General features: G+C 39.6%; 1 protein-coding gene across 1 annotated transcript in view; it reads left to right on the top strand.

Annotated features, from left to right (window-relative positions):
* Positions 1-15,778, top strand: part of GTF2A1L (general transcription factor IIA, 1-like) — a 47,192-nt gene extending 31,414 nt beyond the window's left edge. Inside the window, exons 9-10 of the mRNA XM_006881013.1 lie at positions 635-724; positions 15,671-15,778. Of these exons, the coding sequence (XP_006881075.1) occupies positions 635-724; positions 15,671-15,778 (198 nt within the window). The remainder of the gene's footprint in view (positions 1-634; positions 725-15,670) is intronic.
* Positions 15,779-22,905: the final 7,127 nt, after the last annotated feature.

A 22,905-nucleotide genomic window follows, 5' to 3' on the forward strand; every position in this document is an offset into this window, starting at 1 on the left:
TCATGCTTGGGAGGGTGGAGGGACAGCGCAGGAGAGGAAGACCCTCGATGAAATGGATTGATTCAGTGACTAGGGTAAGGGGTGTAGGTGTGTCAGAGACAATAAGGTTGGCACAGGATAGAGCAGGATTTAGGGCTGTTGTACATAGGGTCACTATGAGTTGCAGGTGACTCGATGGCACATAATAACAATGAGAGATGGTGGGATCATTAGTGATTAGGAATGAAGTTTAAAGAAGATAGCTAGGGTAGATAAATTATCTGCTCTAATCCTAATAAATGTAAAATCTGCATGGAATGTGCTAATTAAGGAGCATAAATGCTGTACCAGCTGTTATTTATGATGACTTCATATATATGCCAGATAGCATGCCAAGTCTTACCTCATACAGTTTCTGTAACATTTCCAGTGCCCACTGGTGTTTTTATTCTCATTTTACAGATGAGTAAACTGAGATATGGAGAATTTCAGCAATTTTCCTGCTAACTTAAAGCTGAGCTTGACTCCAAACTTGATGCTTTAAATATACAGTGCTATTGTGCTTCTCCAAGTTCTTCTATTTCTGTATACTTTGTGCTTTAAAAAAATTAAAACTAGCATGAAATTTCTCAAGATAATTATCTTTCATCTTTAGGACCCTTTAAATTCTGGAGATGATGTTAGTGAACAGGATATACCAGATCTCTTTGACACGGATAATGTCATTGTCTGTCGGTATGACAAGGTACTGTATTCACTTCTTGGACTTGGGAATTTATTACTTGCATTTATTTTATAAAGGCATACAAAATGATGTAAATTCTAGTTTACAGTTAAATTACTCTTGACATAGCTCTTTATCTGAGTTTTGAGGGTGTGTTTTAGGTTGAGACTACTGTGCTGTCTCAGTGATTTCAAAAGAATTACAGTTTAAAATTTAAGGCTTTAACAAGCTTATTGAAACAAGATGTTCAGAATAATACACTGAGATGGCAGGTAAATCATGTGCTGAAATACCTGACATGTAAATCAGTAACAGGGAACTCTGATGGTTTAGTAGAAAGGAATTGGCGCTGTCAACCCAAAGGCAGCGTGCACATCTGCCAGATGTTCTGTGGGAAAAAGATGGGTAATCTCTTGTGCTAGTAACTGCCCGTGAAAATCCACTGGAGGATCAGATAGATAAAAGTCAGTCCCAACTCAACAGTATACAACAACAACAACAACTGCAGCTACTCAATAGCTAAGATGAATGGCACAATCCTGAAATGGCTGGGAAATGCAAGAGATCATTATAGATTATAGTTAGAGTGATCTTAAGATCATTCGTGAGTGGTGAGGGCCTTTGAAATGGACCTTGAGTGATTGATCAGTTTATATATTTGGAAGCGGGAGTAGCATCCACTTCGTAAACAACATGCCTCCAGAAACTGTGAGCTTTGATAAATGTCAATACTTGTAGAGGGTCTTCAGGCCTTTTGTTCATAGGGTTACTATGAGGCTATGTATGTGTTGTGCTTGCCTCAAAGGCAATCAGCAACAACAATATATATATGTGTGTGTATATATGTGTATACATATGTGTGTGTGTATATATATATGTGTGTATACGTGTGTGTGTGTGTATATATAATCTCGAGAATAGATACTCAAAGTAGAATACCAGGTGTAGAATAGAGGTGTGAGGGATAGTGAAGCCTTGAATGTTTTCTTTTTGGGTGTATTATAAATCTCATACTCCTTGGAAAAGTCTGTCATGCTTGAAAAGGTGTAGCGGGGAGCTCTGGTGGCCTATTGGCAAGGAGCTGCAACTACAATCCCAGAGGTGCACGGTTCAAATCCACCAGATGCTCTGCTGGGAAAGGAGGGGCAATCTCCTCCTGTACCAGTCAGATCTGATTTGACGGTACATGCACACAAAAATAATAAAATAAAAATATTTAAAAAAGGTGTAGGATCAGCCAATGAGAGGAAGAACCCCAGTGAGATGAATTGACAGGGTGTTGGATCAGTGGCCTCAAGTGTATCAAAGATGATGAGGCAAGCACAGGCTAGAACAGGGTTTAGGTCTGTGTGAATTGTACTTGACTGTACCTGACAACAACAGCAACAGTGTGAAGCTGCACTCAGTTGGAAAAAAGTACTGGTGGCAGCATTCCATCAGCAGGGAACTGCCAGAAATTCAAATGATTTAGAAGAGAATTTAGGCTGAGGGATATCCTTGGCGATATCAGCTAAATCTTGGTTGGAAGGAGTTGTTAGGTCCGTCGAGTGTGAACCAGCTCATGGTTGACTCTCCAGGCAGTTTTCAGAGGCATTAAATCACAGAGCGGAGACTGCCCCGCTTCCTCCTGAGGAGCGGCTAATGCATTTGAACTGCGTGCTTTTGCTTGGCAGTATAGCTCCTTCACACTAAGCCACCAGAGACCCCTGGTTGAAAGCACCCTGTGCAAAAGATGTTTATCTGTGTTTTGTTACCTGCAAAATAATTCAATTCTGAATCAGAAAATCAGAAAAAATTACGGATAAATGGAAATCCCAAAACATTTAGTTGTATTCGTGCTGAACTTGTACATAAACCAGAGGCAGTTCTGATCAGAACAAGGGGACACTGTATGTTTTAAAATAGGAAAGATGTGCATGAGGTGTGTATCTTTTTACTGTACTACTTCAGTCTGCAGACTAGGCACGTATAAAGAACATGATAGCATTTAGATTGGAGGAACACATGTTAACAATCAGTGCTATGCAGATCACAACTTTGCTTGCTCAAAGTAAAGAGGGTTTTAAGTACTTACTGATGAAAAGACGGCAGCTTTTAGAATGGATTGCCCCCAACATAGAGAAAACAAAGATCCTTAAAATTAGAGCAGTAAGGAACATCATGATAAAGACCAAAAAAGATTTAAGTTACACAGGATTTAATTACTTAGATCCACAGTCAGTGCACGTAAGAGCAACAATCAGGAACTCAAATGATGTATTGCACTGGGAGCATTTACAAACAGTATCTTTAAAGTGTTCTATAGCATAGATGTCAGTAAGGCTAGGGTGCACCTTATCTAAGCCATATTCATTTTATTTGCTTCATATGAATGTAAAGGTAGAAGAACTGATACCTTTAAATAGCAATGTTGAAAAAGAATATTGAATACACCATAGACTGCTAGAGAATGAACAAACCTGTCTTAGAAGAGGATCAGCTGAATATTCCTCACAGAAGCGAAGATGCAGAGTTTTAGTTGTACATACATTTAGTTTCTTATTAATAATATATTTCTTTCCCCCAATACAATGTGTATTTTTATTTCTTTTTTAAAAGTATATTGCTTTTAATGAAGAAACCATTATAAGGTACTAAGTTATATTTGCATTTACAGTATTTCAAAGAGTTTTCCAGACCATTATGGATAATAATATTTTTTATTGTGCTATGTTGTAGGAGATAGCTCACACTGTGGAGATTAATTGCATAGTTTTGTTTTTCAGTTTCTTCATACATTGTGTCTTAAAATAGCCGTGTAGAGTAGGCAGGAAGAGTGATACTGAGATGTGCAACGATTAGAAATCTGGTTATCTTAGAATACTCTTTTGTTCAGGAACTGTTTTAAGAATGCAGTTTCCATCTAATGGAAACTATAGCAATGAGGCAAGAATTGAAATATTTTTGAAGATGAGTAAAAAACTTGGAATAATAGTTAACAGAGAATGTCTATTAAAGGTTAAAGGAAACACTGCTACAGTGAATTTCTAAAAAGAATAACTTCCCATTTGTAGTCATTAGTTGACTTGTTTGAACTAGTATTAAATATAGTCTCACCCTAAGCAATTAAAAAATACTTTCGTTTCCTTTTAGTGCTTTTCTATTCAGTGTGTTTTGAAGGCAAGTAATACTCATTTCCCTGAAAGATGGTTAGAGATGGAGAATTTTAGTCCCACTCAGGAGTACTGCATGATAATACGCATTTTAATAAGATCAGCAGTTAATTCGTATGTACATTAAAGTTTGAGAAGCACTTTTTCTTTTCATTATATTTTATTTGGCTTTGATTGACATGTGGAATTTACCTTTAAAAAGTAGAGGAGTTTAAAAAAGGCTTAACATGTGCCATGAAAAAGGGCTTATTGATGGCCTCTGGTCTGCATCCTCTGGTTGCCTCATCTGTTGGACAGAAGGCCACATGACTCTGGTGGCTCGAATCTACCAGCTGCTCTTCCGGAGAAAGGCGAGTAGTCATCGTCTTCTGTTATAGTTTTGAAAAGTGATTGTCAGACCGCTGTGAGTTAGAACTCACTCGATGACCATGAGTGTGCGTGAGATACACTGAAAGAGGACTGGTTAAATAAAGGGGGTAGACATGTTCTTAGAACTCTGGAGAACGTCAGGATTAATATTAAGATTGAAGTAACAAGGATCTGGCAGAAAAGTTCAATGGTGAAATCTTTTAATACAGAGTATTTTGTTAGGAAGTCCTCAGTTTAAAACACTGAGCTGCTACCCTAACTTAAAGATCCAAGTTTACCTAGAAGCACCTCAGAAGTGAAACCTGGTGAAAAATTGACCGCTGAAAACCCTTAATCTAATTCTGCTCTAGTAATCCACAATTAGTCTTCATAAGTTAGAATTAGCTTGTCAGCAGCTAGGTCAGTGAGAGAAGATGACCTTCAGTGAATTGGCTTGACATCCTGACTATAACAGTGGACTTAAGTGTATCAAAGATGGTGAGGATGTCCTTTCAAAGGACAGGGCAGGGTACAGATTTACTGTTCATAGGGTCCCTAGGGGTCATGGCCGACTACATGGTACCTAACAACAACATCGTAATGGAATATGAAAATATTATGCTGCATCTTCATTTTATGTGTATTTATTCCTATAATTGTTTTTAATATTTAAATTTTAACCCACTTGATGTCTATGTTGGTGCATAATTATTGTTGTTAAGTGCTGTCGAGTTGCTTGTGACTTATAGTGACAGCTGTGAACAACAGCTCTGAAACCTGCTCTATCCTCTGCCACTTTACTGTCTCCGACACACTTACCCTTATTACTCTAGTCACTGTATCAATCCATCTCATCGATTATCTCCCTCTCTCCTTTCCTCCACCCTTCCAACCATGATGTCCTTCTCCAAGGACTGGTCCCTCCTTGTAACATGTCCAAAGTATGTCAGACGAAGCTTCACATTCCTTGCCCCCACGGAACAGGCCGGCTTCACCCTCTCCAGGGCAAACCTGTTCATTTTCTTAGCAGTCATAGTATATTCAGTACTCTTCTCCAACACCACTCAAAGACATCAATTCTATTTCTATCATCCCTGGTCATTGTTCAGCTCTCTGACATACAGCAAGCGATCAGGTGCACTTTACTCTCCAGGCTGACATCGTTGCTCTTCATTGCTCTGGACAGGTCCCTGACAGCTGACTGTACCAAAGCAAATCATCTCTTGATGCATAATGTAACATACAGTTAATTCCACCTTTCATTTTTATCAATGACTCCCAGTTGTCTTAACATCATTTATAGAAAAGTTTAATTTGTCCCTACTGATGGAGATAGTTCCATATACTATAATTTTGTAGTTAAGTCTACTTTATTTTTGTTCCATTCATGGAACAAAACAGTTTGTCTCTTCATGGACTGGGACTGAGCATGTTGTTGCCATTGAGTGGACTCTGATATATAGCGACCTTGTATGTACAACAGATTGAAACGTCCAGTTCTATGCCATCCTCACAATCTCCACTATAGGGAATTAAGCCCGTTGCTGCATTCACTGTCATTCCTTCTCATTAGGGTCTTCTTATCTTTGAGTGACCTTCTGCTTTTCCAAACATTTGATCCTTTTCCAAGGACAAGGCTTTTCTGATAATATGCCCAAGATGTTTGAGATGAAGTCTCCCCGTTCTTGCTGTTAAGGAACACCCTGACTGCACCTCCTCCAAGACAGATTGGCTTGTTCTTTTATATGGTCAGTACTCTTAGCCACCGTTCCAGTTCAGAGGAATCAGTTTTTCTCTAATCTTCCTCAGTCATTGCCTAACTTTAATGTACGTTTGAAGCAAATGAAAATTCCCTGGCTTGGGCCAGGTGCCCCTCACTCTTTAAACTGACATCCTTGCTTGATGGGATTTTAAAGAGGCATTTTTTAAAAATTAGTTTTAATGAACATTTACAGAGATTTTGGGTTTTCATTCATTCTTTGTTGCACTGCTTTCTCCACCCTCCTCCCCAGTCCGTTCCTCCCTCCCCCCCATGTCTGTTTTAATTGTCCAGTTGCCACAGTGCCCGCCAAAGCCAGTTCTGATTAATCTCCTTTGTCAGTGTGTCCTTTGCCATTCCCTATCACTCCTCCCTGAGAGAGACTTCACCCTGATTCATAAGGAAAAGGGGATGGCATATTCTCTTAGCTACTTCCTGCTGAAAAGGGACACTGTGGGTTTCAGGGTGAAGATCTTCTCTCACTACTCTAAAGGGCCCCTTTGGCAGTAGGAAACACATAGACTATTGTGGAGATCGACCCTGGAATTTAGATGCACTGCCATCAACCGTGCCCAGCCATACATGCTCATATCCTTGAAAGATGTATCATGGAAGTGCTGCAGCCTTCAAACTGCAAAGCAGCAAGATGTTCTTCCTTTATCTTGAGTTTCAGCTCATTTTTCCTTTGCATCTCAGCGATTTCCTCTGGGGTGGCTAGTACAGGTGATGATTCTGCTACAGGTGGTGATTTACCAGAATTGCTGAGTCAACCTGAGGGCAGGTCAGTAGTGATGTAGCTCCCGCCGGGCCGCAGCTCCCCGGCGCCGCCGGCTGTAGTGCATCTTTTTACCACTAAGCATAGTAGAGTTCCTCCAGCAATCGGGTGATGAGACTATCCACGTTCAGTTCAGCTCCCCGTCCGCTGTCTTGTCAGCACTCCCCGGGTCTTCTAGTTCACCCTTTTTCTGACGAGTCCACTCTCCGGACGATTCCCCCAAATGGACTCTTCATGCATCTCTCCATGTGTAAAGCAGCTTTTTGTGGTGTGACTTTTCTCTTTCTTGCTGTTTTCTTTATCACATTGTTCCTGGGCCGGGGCTCCGAGCTGCCCGCCGCCCGCCTCCGCCGCGCGCTGCGGCCCCTAAAGAGGCATTTGACAGCATATTTGTCAGTGGTTTATATGATTTGATTTATTCATTGCTGCTTCTCTGCCTGTTGATTATGGATTCAAGCCACTGTTTTAATTATTGAAGTTTTGCTATCTGGTAGAGTCACTGCTTTTTCACAATTCTTTTTCAGAATTTTCCTAGATATTTTAAAGATTAATCTCAGAATCAGTTTATTGTTCAAAATGAAACACTTCTCCTCCCCCTCCCCCCCAGCCGGGATGACACTAAAAGAAGGAATTTTGTATTTTAATGATGTTAAGGTGACCATCAGGAGGAGGTAAAGGAATGAAACATGAGGATATTTTGAGAGGAAGGAGAATGCCCATATATCCAGGGAACGCTTGGGAGATCAGATCAGAAAGTAAAGGATCACTGGTTCATGGGAAGGACTTTAGATTTTGGATAGGAATCGTTGGTGAGTTTTTTTTTTAAGTTTCTTTATTTTATTTTTTAATTTTTTTTTTTGGTGTGTGTGTGTACTGTCAAATTGGATCTGACTGGTGTAGGAGGAGATTGTCCCTCTTTCTCCAGCAGAGATGGATTCAAACTGCATACCTCTGGGATTGCAGTGCAGCTTCTTGCCACTAGGCCACCATAGCTCCCTCATTGGTGAGTTTTGAGGAGAAAAGTGAAATCTGACTTATGTTTTTTAACAGCATTATCTTGATTGCTGTGCTTATGAACCAGGGGACAAAGGAGAGAACAGTGAAACTAGTTATGAAGCTACTATGTTAATCCAGGTGAGAGTGGGTACCAGCTTAGATAATTGTTAAAGTAGTGGAGTTAGTAAAAATAGTCGAAATACTAAATGATCTGTAAATAGATCTGACATTTACTGATGAATCTGGATGTGGGGTGTGAGTGCAAGGCATAAAAAATAGCTGAGATTTTTTGCTCTACGAACCTAGAAGAATGAGTGGTACTACTGAGATGAGTATAGATTTGAAACTTGGGGTGACAGGGTTCTAGTTTTAAACTTGTTTGAGATGCCCATGCAGCATCCAGAATGAGTAGACAAATGAGAATCTGGAGTCTGGAGGAGAAATTTGATCTGCAGTAGAAATATTAGGAACTACTCAGCATATTTATTCTCATTTATGTAAAGTCAGTACTCACTTGGAGTCCAGTGGGTTTTGGAGGCTGTAAATTGCATGGCAGGAGATTGTTCATCTTTCTTCCGTGAATCTTCTAGTGGCTGTGACACAGAATGGTACTGACTTCGAGTTAGCCGCACACCTCCCTGTGGATTATGCCACTCGAGCTCTCTAGTCAACACACCAAAGGCATCTTTGAAGCTATGTCATTAGTTGAACTCACCAACAGTAGATATAAACGGAAGTAAGATTCTTGTTATAATCTGGAATTGAGAGAGAAAAGAGGAACCAGTAAAGGAAATGAATGAGTAGTCAGTAGGAAAACCAGGAGTGTTCTAGAAGCCAAGTAAGGATTAGTAAGTACATTTTCCAGGTGACATTTGAAATTGAATGATAAAAAGCTGCACTGCAGTCATGAAGCCATGTGGTTCGAATTCACTAGCTGGTTGGCAGGAGAAGGAGGGGCAGTCTCCTTCCATTTGAAGAACTGCCTCTGAAAACCCACCAGAGTGTCAATTATGGGTTGATTCCAACTCGATGGTACACAACAACTACAATAAGCATTGGTTGGTTATGTTTTTCTCTCTTTAATCAGCTGCGTGGACGTGATGTCATTGTTAGCTGCTGTTGAATCAGGTCTGATTCATAACTATCCTATGCACAACAGATCAAAATCTTCCCATTCCTGTGCCATTCTCACAGTCTCTGTTGTGCATAGTCCCATTTTGCAGTCACTGGGTCTGTCTAGTTCGTTAATGGTTTTCCTCTTCTCAGCCTTCCCAAGCAAGCTGTACTTGTCCAGGGGCTGGTCCCTCCTGAGAACATCCCTGAAGTTCATGAGGCAGTCTCACCATCCTGACTTCAGGGTACCATTCTTCATACTTACTACTAGATAGAGTTTGTATTCTTTTGCAGTCCACAGTATACTTGATACACCTCAGTGACGCTATCTTTCAGAGGTAATAATTCTTACTTCATCTTCCTGATTTATTGCCCTATGTTCACATGCATGAAAGATTGAAAATGCCATGGCTTAGGTCAGGTACACTTACTTTTCAAAGTAACATCTTTGTTTTATAGAGGTCAGAGGTCTTTTGTAGCAGATTTACTCATTGCATGGATATCAGCACAGAGTACCTAGAAAAGTTGGATTTAACTAGTGTTATTTGTTTACAGAAGTATCATCTGAACTAAACTCACTGCCATCTAGTCAAAACTGACTCAAAGATGATCTCTCATTGGGTTTCTTGGGCTGTAAAATGACATGAAAGGAGATTTCCCATCTTTTTTCTCACAGAGCAGCTGGTGGAGTTGACTTGCCAGAGAGGGTTAGCAGACCACCTGCCTACAGGCTACACCCCTGGAGCACAAGAAGTAGTACAGCATAAAGGGGGAACGTGTGTGGACACAGTGATAGACTATAGAATTGAAGCTGGGCACAGATGAATGTCCATCAGGCCATGGGAGGAAGAGAAACCAGTGGAAAAGAGGATAGGATTGAGGCCTTTGTAGGCATAAGGGAATGTTCAAGTTGAGTGTAGGAAGGAATTGAACTGGAAAACAGGATGTTGTGGTTGAAATTGAGATTATGGTGAGACTTTGTGGTTGGCAACTATTCCTTGGAGAAGTTCTTTGGGCTTGGGAAGGTGAGACGATGGCAAAACAGAAGACCCTCGGCTGGGTGGATTGACAGTGATTATAGCGATAGTCTTGAGTGTGTCAGATGTTATTAGGTTGGCACAGGATAGGACAGAATTCAGCTCCATTACTCATAGGATCTCTACAGGTTGCCAGCACCTAACAACAACGACGATGACGATAGCAATTAACATGCTGATAACTTAAGTGGCTGAGTTAAGGTAGAGGAAATAAAATCATTGGAGAAGAACTCAAGGAACTAAGAGATGGTGTTTTTGGAAGGTACATTGTTGAGCATATTGATAGTGACAGCTAGAAACAAGAATTCTCAAGAATTGAGAATGTACATGATCTTGCAGTAATGGATAGTAGATGGTATTATTTGAGGATATGGTAACAGAGCTGACTGGTTCATGAGGAAAAAGGAATGGTTTCCAGGTACAAGTGCGAAAGCACCATCTTTCAAAAGTTTATTCTTAACTGTTTTCTCTCCTGTTGGCATAAGAGGAGTCTTTTGCTATCTCTTCTCTTGCTTGTATATGTGAAAGCTAGGGATTGTTTTATATCAATTTTCAATCAGCATTGAGTTTTTTTTTAAACTAACTTGTCATCTCCAGAGTTTTAAAATGTTTTTCAGTTTTTATTGTGAATTTTAAAAAACATTGGTTTGCTTAAAGTGTGTATACATGTGTTTCATACTATTCGTCATTCACATTGTCTTCCATCCAGTCATTCCCATTCATTATGCTTTATAAAATTAATCACCATTATCCTGTCTTTTCAGGTCCCTGCTGGATGAAAGTTTACAGAAATATTGGGTTTTCATTTATGCATTGTTGCACATTTTTCTCCCTCTTCCCTATCTCCAGTGTTTCAGACATACTCATAACATCTGCAGATTTGTTTGATCCATTCTGACTTTCTATGTATCTGCTTCTCTCTTACCCAGTTGCTTTGTATGTCTTTTGACTGGAGGCTGTAAGTTGCTGAATCATGGGCATTCTTTTGTAAGTCCTGACACTGGTGTGAGTGCTTTTATGCTTTTCTCTGCTAAGCATGTTGTTGGATCTAGGGCTGGCCTAGGTGTAGAAGCTTGTATGTGTGTGTGTTGTCCTTAATTTTTTAAATTTTATTTTTTTAATTCTTATTTTAAGTGTATAAAAACATTTAAGATATGTGAGCTTTTTTCAGCTGCTTTATAACATTATTGCAGATGAGGATATGATTTGGTTCTTTGGGTCTAGTGATAAGAGTTTATATGAATACATTTGTAATAGTGAATCATTTCTGCATTTCTAGAATAAGCATCTTTTTATAAAGCTACCAGCATGATTTGTCTCCTAATTTTGGTCAGGCTACCATTTGGATTGACTTGATATTGTTGCATTACAGGGACTTTTTAAGACCTTTGCAAGTGAAAATTTTGGAGTCAAGCTCAGAGTTACTATTTTTTTATCTGTAAACATTATTGTGACTTTATTTTTTAAGGGAAAAAATACAAATAGAGATTTATGATTTATCCTTTTGTTTATTCTGTGCTTCACATACTGCACCTGAATACCAGTGAATACCCTTTGATGGACTGTGGTCAGTAGCTGGGGAGCTAGGATGGTCTGGTCCTTAGGGAGCTGCGCTGCCAAAGGCCAAGTCTCTATGGCGGTTCAGTCCACCAGTGATTCTTCAATAGAAAGATGGCTAATCTCCTCCCGTGCAACTTAGAGTCTCCAAAAACTCACTGAAGGGTCAGCTGTGAGTTGGTTCTTCCCTGATGACAGTGAATTTGAGGAGTTCTTTTTGAATCAACGACTAAGTTTGATTTTTCTCTTTTCCTTAATTTTAGATCATGTATTTCTAAGGCTTTTAAGTACTCACTCCTTGTTTATCCAGAGGTAACAATGATTCCATTTTTTTTTTTTACCTCTCAAGGTGGGTAGGATTTCCTGTTTTATTTTGTCTGTCAAAGCCGATTTGTGGAATACAAACAATAGTTAGCAAAATATAACCAATTAGAAGCTTTATCTTCGACTTTACTGAATGCTTTATTAAATTTTTTTATAATTAAACATTGCTTTTTTCTTTTATAATTAAATACTGCTTCCCAATTTCTGGTAATAGTAACCACGTTCTCACTTTTTAGGCATGCTAAATTCCTTGCTGCTCTTGAACAGTCCAGGCATATATACATCCTCAGGGCCTTTGTTCTTGTATATCCATTCATTGAAATGCTTTTGAGTCAATATCTGTCTGTTGTTATTCCTAACATACTGTGTGGGAAAATCTGTCAGGGACCTCTCCAGAGTACTGAGAGACAACGATGTCAGTCTAGAGACTAAGGTGCACCTGATCCAGCCATGGTATTCACAATTAGAAGAATCAGTACCTTTGAGTTGTGGTGCTGGAGAAGAGTCTTGAACATACCATTAACTGCCAAGAAAACATATAAATCGGCCTTGGAGAGAATGAAACCAAGCTTCTCCTTGGAGGCTAGAATTGTGAAGCTTCTCACATACTTTGGGCACGTGGTCAGGAGGAACTGGTCCTTAGAAGGACATCATGCTCGGAATGGTGGAGGGATAGAGCAGGAGAGGAAGACCCTGGACGAGATAGATTGATATAGCAACTGGGGTAAAGAGGGTCTGTGTGTCGGAGTCAGTGAGATTGGCTTGGAATAGGGCATTTTTGGGAAGCTGTTGTTCATAAGGTCTCTATGCGTTGCACGCGACTCAGTGGCCCATAACAACAGCTGCTTCATATTATAAGCTTTGCTTGGTTGTCATCTCATGAGTCATACTTACCCTGATCATCCTATTTGCTGTTGTCACTCCACTTCGCTATTTATGGTTCCAGTATTTAAAAAGTAGCAACAATTTTTCATTAATTTATGGTAGTAGTATTTTTTGTTATCTTTTCCTTGCTAAAATGTTAACTCTTCAGTGACATGAATCTTGTCTATTCCATATTTGTGCTTATGCCTGTAAGCTCAAGTATATTTGCAAACTAAAGTGAGTCAGATGCATGTTGTTATTGTTAGATGCTGTTGGGTTTATTGCTACTTATAGCAGCCTATGAACAGATCCTCCTCACAGTCTCTACCTTGTTGCAGTCATTATGTCCGTCCATCTCTTTGATAGTATTTATCTTTTTTCCAGGAACTTTCTCCTTTGTGCAGAATTATATCTATTTTTCAAGGAATGCCTCCTGACATGCCCATAAGATATAAAACAAAGTTTTCCCATAGTTACCTCCAAGAAGCACACTGGTTATACTTCCTCCAAATCAGATTTGTTATTCTTTAGGGAATCTCTGGGATATTCAATAATTTTCTCCTACATCACAATTCAAAGACATCAGTTGTTCTTTGTCCTTATTTGTTGTCCAGTTTTCATATGCATAGAAAAGAATAGAAAATACCATCGCTTGGGTCAGATGCACCTTAGTTTTTTTAATGGACATCCTTGCTTATTAACCCTTTAAAGAAGTCCTTTAGCACTTTAAAGACGTCTTGACAGCAGATTTTCCCAGTGCAGCACATCTTTTGATTTCTTGACAGCTGCTGCTATGGGTGTTGATTGTGGATTCAAGTTAAAGGAAATCATTAATGACTTCTGTCTTTTCTCCACTATCATGATGTTGTCTATTGGTCCAGTGGTGAGGATTTAAGTTTTCTGTGTGTGTGTGTTTAGAAATTTTTAAAATTGTGACTTTTAAGGAAAGTTGAGAGAAAGGTTGAGTTTTCATTCATTCATTGTTACACACTTTCCTCCTCTCCCCTTCTTTGCCCCTCCACCCCCCAGTCCACCTTGCAATGCAGATTTTGGTTTTCTTGATGCTGAAGTGTATTCCTTATTGAAGTCTGTAGTCTGTGCTGCTTTAGCAGTGCTTCAAATCTTCATTTGCATAATTAAGGTGTTGATGAATATTCCTCCAGTCTTGATCCACAGTCTTCATGTAATCCAGCTTCTTGAGTGATTTCCTCAGGTATGGAGAAAGACTAACTATAACCTTGTTGTACACCTTTCCTTATTTTAAACGATTCAGTATTGTTCTGTTCAGATAATTGCATCTTGATCTTTGTGTGAGTTTCGTGTGAGCACTGTTCTGGAATTCTCATTTTTCTCATTGTTGCTCATGATTAATTAACCATAGTCAAATGCCTTTGTGTAGTAGGTAAAGCACAAAATAAATATTTTTCTGGTATTCTCTGCTTTCAACATCCTCTCTGCTCCACAGCCTCTTCTGAAGTTAGCTTGAATTTCTGGCAGGTCCTTGTTGATGGACCACTTTAGCCATTTTGAAATATTTACTTAGGACATTGTGTCAGAGATAGTGAAATGGCTCAGGCTAGAGCAGGGTTCAGAGCTGTTGTACGTGGGCCTACTATGATTTAAGTCATCAATTGTTGGTGTTGATTGAATCCTTGAAATTTATCCTGCAGATGGTTTTTAAATTAAAATTTTATAATTTCAGGGTTGTATTTGGCTCTTCTGGACTGATTTTCATTTTCTTCTGCTTCAGCTAGTACTTGGATATGCGTATTTGATGGTGTGTTCCACATTAAACCCCTACTCTTATTTTGGCTGCTGATCTTGAGCTTGTCTTCTGTTACTACAAAGGCAGTTAATCTCATTCCTTTATATTTCATAAGGTGTGGCTCATGTCCACAGTCACCGTTGGTTTCTTTTAAAAAAAGGTGTTTTTACTCAGTGATGGTAAAAAATTCTGTAGCTGTTTGTCTTTTCTTAAAAAGTCGCTCACAGTCACTTATTGTACAATTCCATCATGATTATCTCTGGCTTCATGTTTCCTAGGCCGTTTTCCAGCTACCCATTCTTTTTTTACTACTCAGCATTCCAGTCGCCAATTATTATGAGTGCTTCTAGGTTGCATAATTAAGTAAATTTCAGATTATAGCAGTCAGTTGAGATACTCAGTATTTTTTACCTTTGCCTTTAGTGGTTGGCGTGTGTATTTGAATAACAGTTACATTAGTAGCTCTTCCTTGTCTACATGTGTATATTATGCTATCACCGACAACCCTTTATATTCAGAATAGATCCTCAAATACTCTTTTGACAATGAATGTGACACCATTCCTTTTATTTGACATTGACAGCATATGATTATATGATTAAGATGACCAATACCATTCCATCTCAGGTCAGTAATGTCTAAGATGTTGCTCTTAATATATTTCCATTTAATATCTGACAACTTCCAATTTCTTTAGATTCATGCTGTGTACATTCCACATTCCAGTTATTAATGGATGCTTGTAGCTGTTTCTCTTTATTTTGAGTCTTGCCACATGAGTACGTGAAGATCCTTCACAGGGTGAAAACTTCACTCCATCTGTGTACTGAAGGTAGACTCTGCTTTGAGGAGACAGCTCTATCCTAGTAGCCTTTTGAGTATATTTAAATTTGAAGGACTCATCATCTGTCATGGTATTGAACAATGTTCTTCTGCTCTTCATAGTATTTTCATGGGCTGCGTATTTTAGAAGTAGGTGAGCGGTCCTGTTTCTGAGTCTGTCTTAGTCTGGAAGCTCTGCTGATATTTGAATTTTCAGTGGAATAGCTTCTAGCATCATGGCAACATGCAGACAGTCACAATGAGGCAAAGTGACTGAGAGAATATTTGTTGAGGGAATGGGTGACTGAAATGTCTTGAAGTGATGGTAGTTTTAAAGAATCACTTAGAATAATCCCATGTGGCATAGCAAAGAATCATAGAAATCTTTTCACTTAATTAATGAAACTTAATTTACTTAAAAATCTGAATTAATTTAGATTTTTTTTCCTCTCCAGATTCATCGAAACAAGAACAAGTGGAAATTCTATTTGAAAGATGGTGTTATGTGTTTTGGAGGGAAAGACTATGTATTTTCAAAAGCAATTGGTGATGCAGAGTGGTAAATCTTAACTAGCTCTCTATGACAACTTTGTTAATCAGTCGGACTATATTATATGTTGTGAACCTTTGTTTTAACTATAGTCCAGTACAGAGCCACTAACATTTTTTGTTTACTATACAGAATTAAATAAAATTATGTCAGATGCAGATATAAATGTGAATTTTTAGATTTTATTTATTATTTTCCACCCCCTTAGATCCCTAGGTGTCAAAGGTCCTGGGGGGCACTACATCCATGGGTGATCGGAGCCTAGTGCTAGACAAGCACGGGGCTCATATAACTTTTAAAAAACTTTTAACTCTCATTATTTCCACCATTACAAAGCACTCATTGGATATGATGGAGCATGAAGTGAAGTCACATTTCTTTATTTCGCTAGATTTAAAGCATTTCAGAATTCCCTTTTTGGTAATATCAGTATCTGTTACTAGATTTTAGCCAGTATTAAGTTTGTAGAGAGTTGGAGGGACAAAGCCTTGGAACATACCAGACATCTTAAAGTTCTCTGCATTTCAGTCTACAACAGTCATTGCTGTGGGCAAATTGTGCAAGTTCAGATGATCCTTTGGAGGCAGAGTTCTCTGCTGTTGCTGCACTATATGGGAACTTGGAAATCCTGGATGAGGCCTTATCCTTTGGATAAGCGGTATCTCTTAAAAGTCTGTCATCTCCCAGGGGTATTCTAAGAGAGTAGTTAGTTTTCTGTTCTCACTCTTTGGAACTTCAGTATTCCTAATTCTGTATTCGTCCATGTAATGGTGGTTTCCCTTTCATCCTCTCCTCTCCATCCCTGATTGTTATTGTAGTAGAAGATTCCCTTGGAAAGTCTTCTCTTCAAGGGCATTGTTTCCTTCCTTTCCTCCTAACATAATCCCATTTTGAGTATGTTGTGGTTATTAGGGGCCTTTGAGTTCACTGCTCTTCATAATGATCCCCTGAACAGATAAGACTTTTCTCTACCCTGCTTCATCCTCTCAACCTGTACCACGCTCAAGGCCATTTTTATAGTCACTGTGTCAGTCCATCTAAAGAGCAGCCTGGTTGCATTTCCTCCCAGCCAGACTTTGCTCTTTTGGCAGTCTGTAGGATACTCTGTGCTCTTGTGGTAATATCATAACTCACAGGCTTCAGTAGGTCTTCTGTCATCCTTATTTATTGTCCAACTTTTAGATGCATAGAAAGCAATTGAAAAGACAGACCATGCTTGGATCAGGTGCATCTTACTTGGTAAACTGAAATCCTTACTCTTTAGTACTTTGGAGAGGTCCTTGACAGCAGATTTTCCTGATGAAACAGGTCTTTTAATTTCTTGATAGCAGCTACTGTGAGTGTTTATTGTGGATCCAAGTAAAATGAAATAATTGACAACTTCAGTCTTTTCTCCATCTATTATGATGTTGCCTGTTGGTCCAGTGGTGAGGGTTTTTTGTTGTTGAGATGTGATCCATTTTGGATACTTTAGTCTTTGATTTTCCTCAGTGTTTTCAGATTTACTTCACTTTTTGTTTAGTGTTTATTGGTTTGCATACAAAATTCATATACATTGTATACCATTCGTGTACATATAATTTCACATATTCCATCATTTACATCTCATATTCCTTAATTTACATTGTGTTTCAAATGATCACCTATACATTGTGTTTTATGAAATTAATCACATTGTCCTAGGCCTACTATTACCTTGTCTTTTCAGGTCCCTCTTGGGTCGTCTCCTAATTTCTTCATCCACCCCCTTCGCTGCCCATCATTGTTATCTAATGATTTCTTCCCTTCTTCCTCTGCTATTCGCTCTTTCTTTCCCCTTTTTGGATGGTTATACATATTTTACTAGTTACGTTTTTTACAGTAATGGTCTTATGCAGTATTTGTCATTATGAGACTTGACTTAGTTCTCTCAGCTTAATGTTCTCTCAACTTGTCTGTGTTATATAGTATTTTTCAGAATCACTGCCCTTTAGTGCTGCATGGTATTCCATTGTGTGACTGTACCATAATTTCACAATCCATTTGTTTGTCGATGGACATTTGAGCTGATTTCATTTTCTTGCTATGGTGAATAACACTGCTATGAATATCACTTTACAAATTTTCATTTGTGTCTCAGTTCTGTTTTCCATGGGGTATATTCCTACGGAATAGCTGGGTTATATGGGATTTCTTTGATCAGATTTTTGAGGAAAAGTCAAACTTCCTTTCAAAGTGGTTGGACCATTTTACAATCCCACTAGTAGTGCATGAGAGTTCCAGTCTCTCCACATCTTCTCCAACATTTATTGCTTGCTGTCCTGTTAACTTTGCCATCGGCACTGGAAGTTTCCTTCACTTAAGCCAGTAGGGTTGTGTCTTCTGCATGACATAGGGTGCTGATGATTTTTCCTTCACACTTGATGCCATATTCTTGTTCACATAGTCTAGTTTTTCAGTTTATTTGCTCATCACATAGATTGATAGGTATGGAAAAAGGATATAACCACCTTTTCTGATGCACACCTTTTCTGATTTTTTATCTTACTATATTGTATTCAGAAAACTGCTTTAGATTTTGTATGAGCACAATTATATATTCTGTGATTCTCATGATTCTGTTTTACCCATAATTTGTTATGATTCACACAGTCAAATGCCTTTACATAGTCAATAAAACATAAACAACAAGTAAGCACCTTTCTGTTATTAGCTTTCAGCCAAGATCCATCTGACATCAGCAATGTGCTATGGCCTCTTCTGAATCCAGCTTGAGTTTCTGAAAGTTCCCTGTTGATGTACTGTTTGTTCCACCAGTATTAAAGTAAATCTTGAGTCTATTCCAACTGAATTTAAAAATGGTCTCAAAATTAGATTTGATACATTGAACACTAATGACCAAAGTCCAGGTGAGTTGTGGGATGACATCAAGGACTTCATCCATGAGAAAAACATAAAGTCATTACAAAGTTAAGGAAGACTGAAGAGACCAAAATGGTTGACAGAACAGATTCTATAACTTGCACTAGGACATAAAGGCCAAAACAAAAGGAGGAAATACTGAAGTAAGAGTTGTAATAGAAAATTGTAAGGGGCAAGTCAAGAAAACAAAGTATTATAATGAAATGTACAAATAGATAATCTCCAGAAAACAAGAAGTGAAGAACACACTTGGCATTTCAAAAGCTGAAAGAGCTAAAGAACAAGTGGGAGGTGGGCTGGGCTTGCTGGATAGACCACCACATCTGCTCCAGTGCCAGGATCCTGTCAGCAGGCCAAGCCTCACGTGTCCTCCTTGCTTGTTCCTGGTCAGGGAGCAGCAATGTCCAGTCCTGCAAAATCCTGCCTGCCTACTGTGTGTTCATCTCCCTAGGGGAAGTTGGAAACCAAAGAAGTAAACCTGCCTTACTCTCATCCGTGGCAGCAAGATTAGTCACTTTGAAAAAAATTCCTCGACACCTTCAAAACAAGTCACGTGATCATGGGGGAAAGATTATGAACCGTGGAATTAAGGCTGGTTACCATGGCAAGAAGTCTGGTCACCCTGACAGCCAGTCTGGTAACTAAGGCAACAAGATCGTGCACCTTAAAAAATAGCCTCTTCATCAAAGAAATCTAACCACGGCATCATGTCTCCTAACCGTGGAAACGAGGTTCCTCACCTGGAAAAAGCCCTAGGGTCATCACTTCAGTGCGAGGTGACCGCAGGGCCCACAGTGTTTCTTCCTGCAAAGACCTACTGGCTACTGTGTCTTCATCTTGTAAGGGAAGTTGCAAACTAAAGCGGGGTACCCCCGCCCACCTTCTGTATCCATGGCAACAAGATTAGTCACTTTGGAAAAAATGTCTCCGCACCTTCAAAACAAGTCTTATCCTTGGAAAAACTTTGGTGGCCATGGAAACAGTCTGGCTCCTATGTAAACAAATTGGTTACCATGGCAACCAGGAGGGTAACCATGACAGCCAGGAGGGTAACCATGGTAACCCATCCGGTAACCGTGACTACAAGATTTCTCACCTTGAAAAACAGTGTCATCGTCTTCTAAACAATTACTCTTAACCATGGTAGTATGTCTCCTAATCACGGAAACAAGATTCCTCACCTTGGAAAAAAGCCTTAGAGTCACCTCTTCAGTGTGAGGTGGACGGGGCCAACAACAGGGCTCACAGCTTCTGCTTCGATGCCTGATGCCGGCTGCCTGTCAGCAGCCAGGGCCTTGCTGGTCCTGGTCACTTATTCCTGGCCAGGGAGCAGCAGCGTTTCGTCCTGCGAAGGCCTGCAGGCTGCTGTGTCTTCATCTTGCAACAAGTGATTTGGAAAAAAAAGCCTCTGCACCTTCAAATTAAGTTCCATCATCTTCAGAAAAAGTTTAGTTGCTATCGCAACAGTGTGGTTACCCGGTAAACAAATCTGGTTACCGTGGCAACAAGATTTCTCACCTTGAAAAAGGGCCTCTTCATCTTCAAATCAAGTCCCCTAACCATGGAAACAAGATTCCTGACCTTGGAAAAAACATCTTAGGGTCATGACTTGTGCACAAGGTGGGTGCTGCTAGCTGCAGGACTCACAACGTCTGCCTCAGCAGCTGGCGCCTATCAGTAGAAAGAACCTCCCTAATCCTATAGAAAACTGGTGCCGCCTTGGACAGTTGGGCAGAGAATCAATGTGAACCAGTAATCGCAGTACTAGAATTCATTCCAGAGAAGTAAGAGCTGCAGCACAATCCAAGAGAAGTACACCCATAGATTATTACAGCATTATTTGTTATGCGCTGTTGAGGTGCATAGTGACGCTATTTACAGTAGCTCTGAACCTGCTCTGTCCTGAGCCAACCTTATCACCTCTGACACACCTAGTCCTATTACCCCAGTCACTGAGTCAATCCATCTCAGCGAGGGTCTTCCTCTCCTGCGCTCTCCTTCTACTCTCCGAAGCATGATGTCCCTCTCCAAGGACTGGTCCCTCCTGGCAGTATGCAGACACAGTATGTCAGACAAAGCTTCAGCATCTTTGCTTCCAAGGAGCAGCCTGGTTTCACCCTCTCTCAGATGAAACTACCAAGTTCATGTATTCAGTACTCTTCTCCAGCATGACAGCTCAAAGGCATCAATTTTCCCTCTATCATCGCTATCACTAGCAATTGTCCAGCTTTCTGACAAATAGCAAGTAATTGTGAAGACCAGGACCTGGATCAGGCACACCTTAATCGCTAAGTGACATTATTACTCTTCAGTAATTGAGGATGTTTGAGAGCAGAGTTTCCCCAATGTAATTAGGCTTTTGATTTTTTGGCTGCTGATACCAAGAGTATTGGCTGTGGAGCTAAGCAAACTAAAGCTGTTAACAATCTCAGTCTCTTCACCGTCTATCATATTCAGTAGTCTAGTAGTAGAGATAAAATACTCAGTTATTTTTTCTGTTTCTCATGTATCATCAAAGAGTCTCTTCCGTCTGCTGGCAGGAATTGGCTTAGCTGTTTCTCCGGTCTCTACCCACATATTGCTTGGAATCTTCGTTCAGATACTCAGCTCTCCTTTCTTTCAAAATTTCAAAAGCATACATGACATTTGAGTGACCTAGACTAAAATGGTAAGAGTGTATGTTTTGATTTTCCTCCATAAGAGTAGATATTTTCCACCTCCTGCTTTTTGGTATACTTTGCAGTTTTTGTTTTAGGATTTATGTAAAAGTTTAATATGTATACAGCAACATGATTAATTAATAATTGGTCATACTCCTGAAACATTCTGGAATCTGATATACAAGAAAAAAAGACTGTATCTGAATAAATACAAGGAACTAGTTGTATAGAACTCATTTATTGTCATCAACTGGGAACTAAGCCATAGCTGACCTTTCAGTGGATTTTCAGAGTCTGTAAATTGAAGAGGAGATTGCCCATCGAGGGAGCTGTTGGTGTAGTCATACTGCCAGAGGTGCACCAACCTTGCAGTGCAACTCCTTACCCACTATACCATCTAGTCACCTGTGACTCATAGCGACCTGTGCACGATAGCTCTGAACACTGCTCTATCCAGAACCAATCTCACTGTCTCGGACACACCTACCCTTATTACTCCAGTTACTGTGTCAGTCATCTCATTCGGGGTCTTTCTGTTTTGTTGTGTCCCTTCACCCTTTCAAGCATGATGTCCTTCTCCAAGGACTGTTCCTTCCTGGCAACTTGGCCAAAGTATGTGAGATGGATCCTTTGCTTTCTTGATATTGAGATGTAATCCACACCAGAGGCTGTAGTCCTTGATTTTCTGCAGCAAGGGCTTCCTATCTTCCTCACTTTCAGCAGAGTTGTGTTACCTGCATAGTGCAAGTTGTTGATGAGTCTTCTCCAATCCTGAAGTTACATTCTTCCTAGAGTCCAGCTTCATGATTTATTTGCTTAGCGTACAGATTGAATAGGTATAGAGAAAAGATACAATCCTAAAGTAAACCCTTATCTTAAACCATACAGCGTTCCCCTCCTCTGTTCGGACAGCAGTGTCTAGGTCTAGATCTTGTATGAGCACAATAAAGTGTTCTGAGATTCCCATTCTTCTCAATGTTAGTCATAATTTGTTATGACCCACACAAATGTCTTTGCACAATAAAACATCAGTAAAACACATTCTTCTGATGTTCTCTGCCTTCATCCAGGATCCAGCAGACATCAGCAGTGATTTCCCTGGTTTTGGGGCCTCTTCTAAAACCAGCTTGAAGTTCAGGTGGTTCCCTGTCATTATTCTCTTCTTATTGTTTTTGAATGATCAATATTTTGCTTGCATGAGATAGTAATGATATTGTTTGATAATTTCCACATTTTATCACTTTTTTGGGGCATGAGGGCACATATGGTTCTCTCCCAGCCATTGAGTCAGGTAGCTGTTTTCAAAATTTCCTGGCATAATATGGAGAAACCAAGGTCTGCACCTATTAGCACGTCAATTGGTATTGCATTGATTACTAGGGACTTAGTTCTTTGCCAGTCAGTGCTTTCAGTGCAGCTTGAACTTCATCCTTTATCACCATTGGCTCTTGTTCTGGTACTTCCTGAACATTTTCACTGTCAACCAGTTCTTTTTGGCACAGTTGAAGAATCTGGTCTTTGATCACTAGTTTTCAATGCCTCACACCTGTTTCTGAGGTGATCCTTAAATTCAACTGGA

Source organism: Elephantulus edwardii, unplaced genomic scaffold (assembly GCF_000299155.1).
Source record: "Elephantulus edwardii isolate Elephantulus edwardi_28Jun2011 unplaced genomic scaffold, EleEdw1.0 scaffold00011, whole genome shotgun sequence".
NCBI lineage: Eukaryota > Metazoa > Chordata > Mammalia > Macroscelidea > Macroscelididae > Elephantulus > Elephantulus edwardii.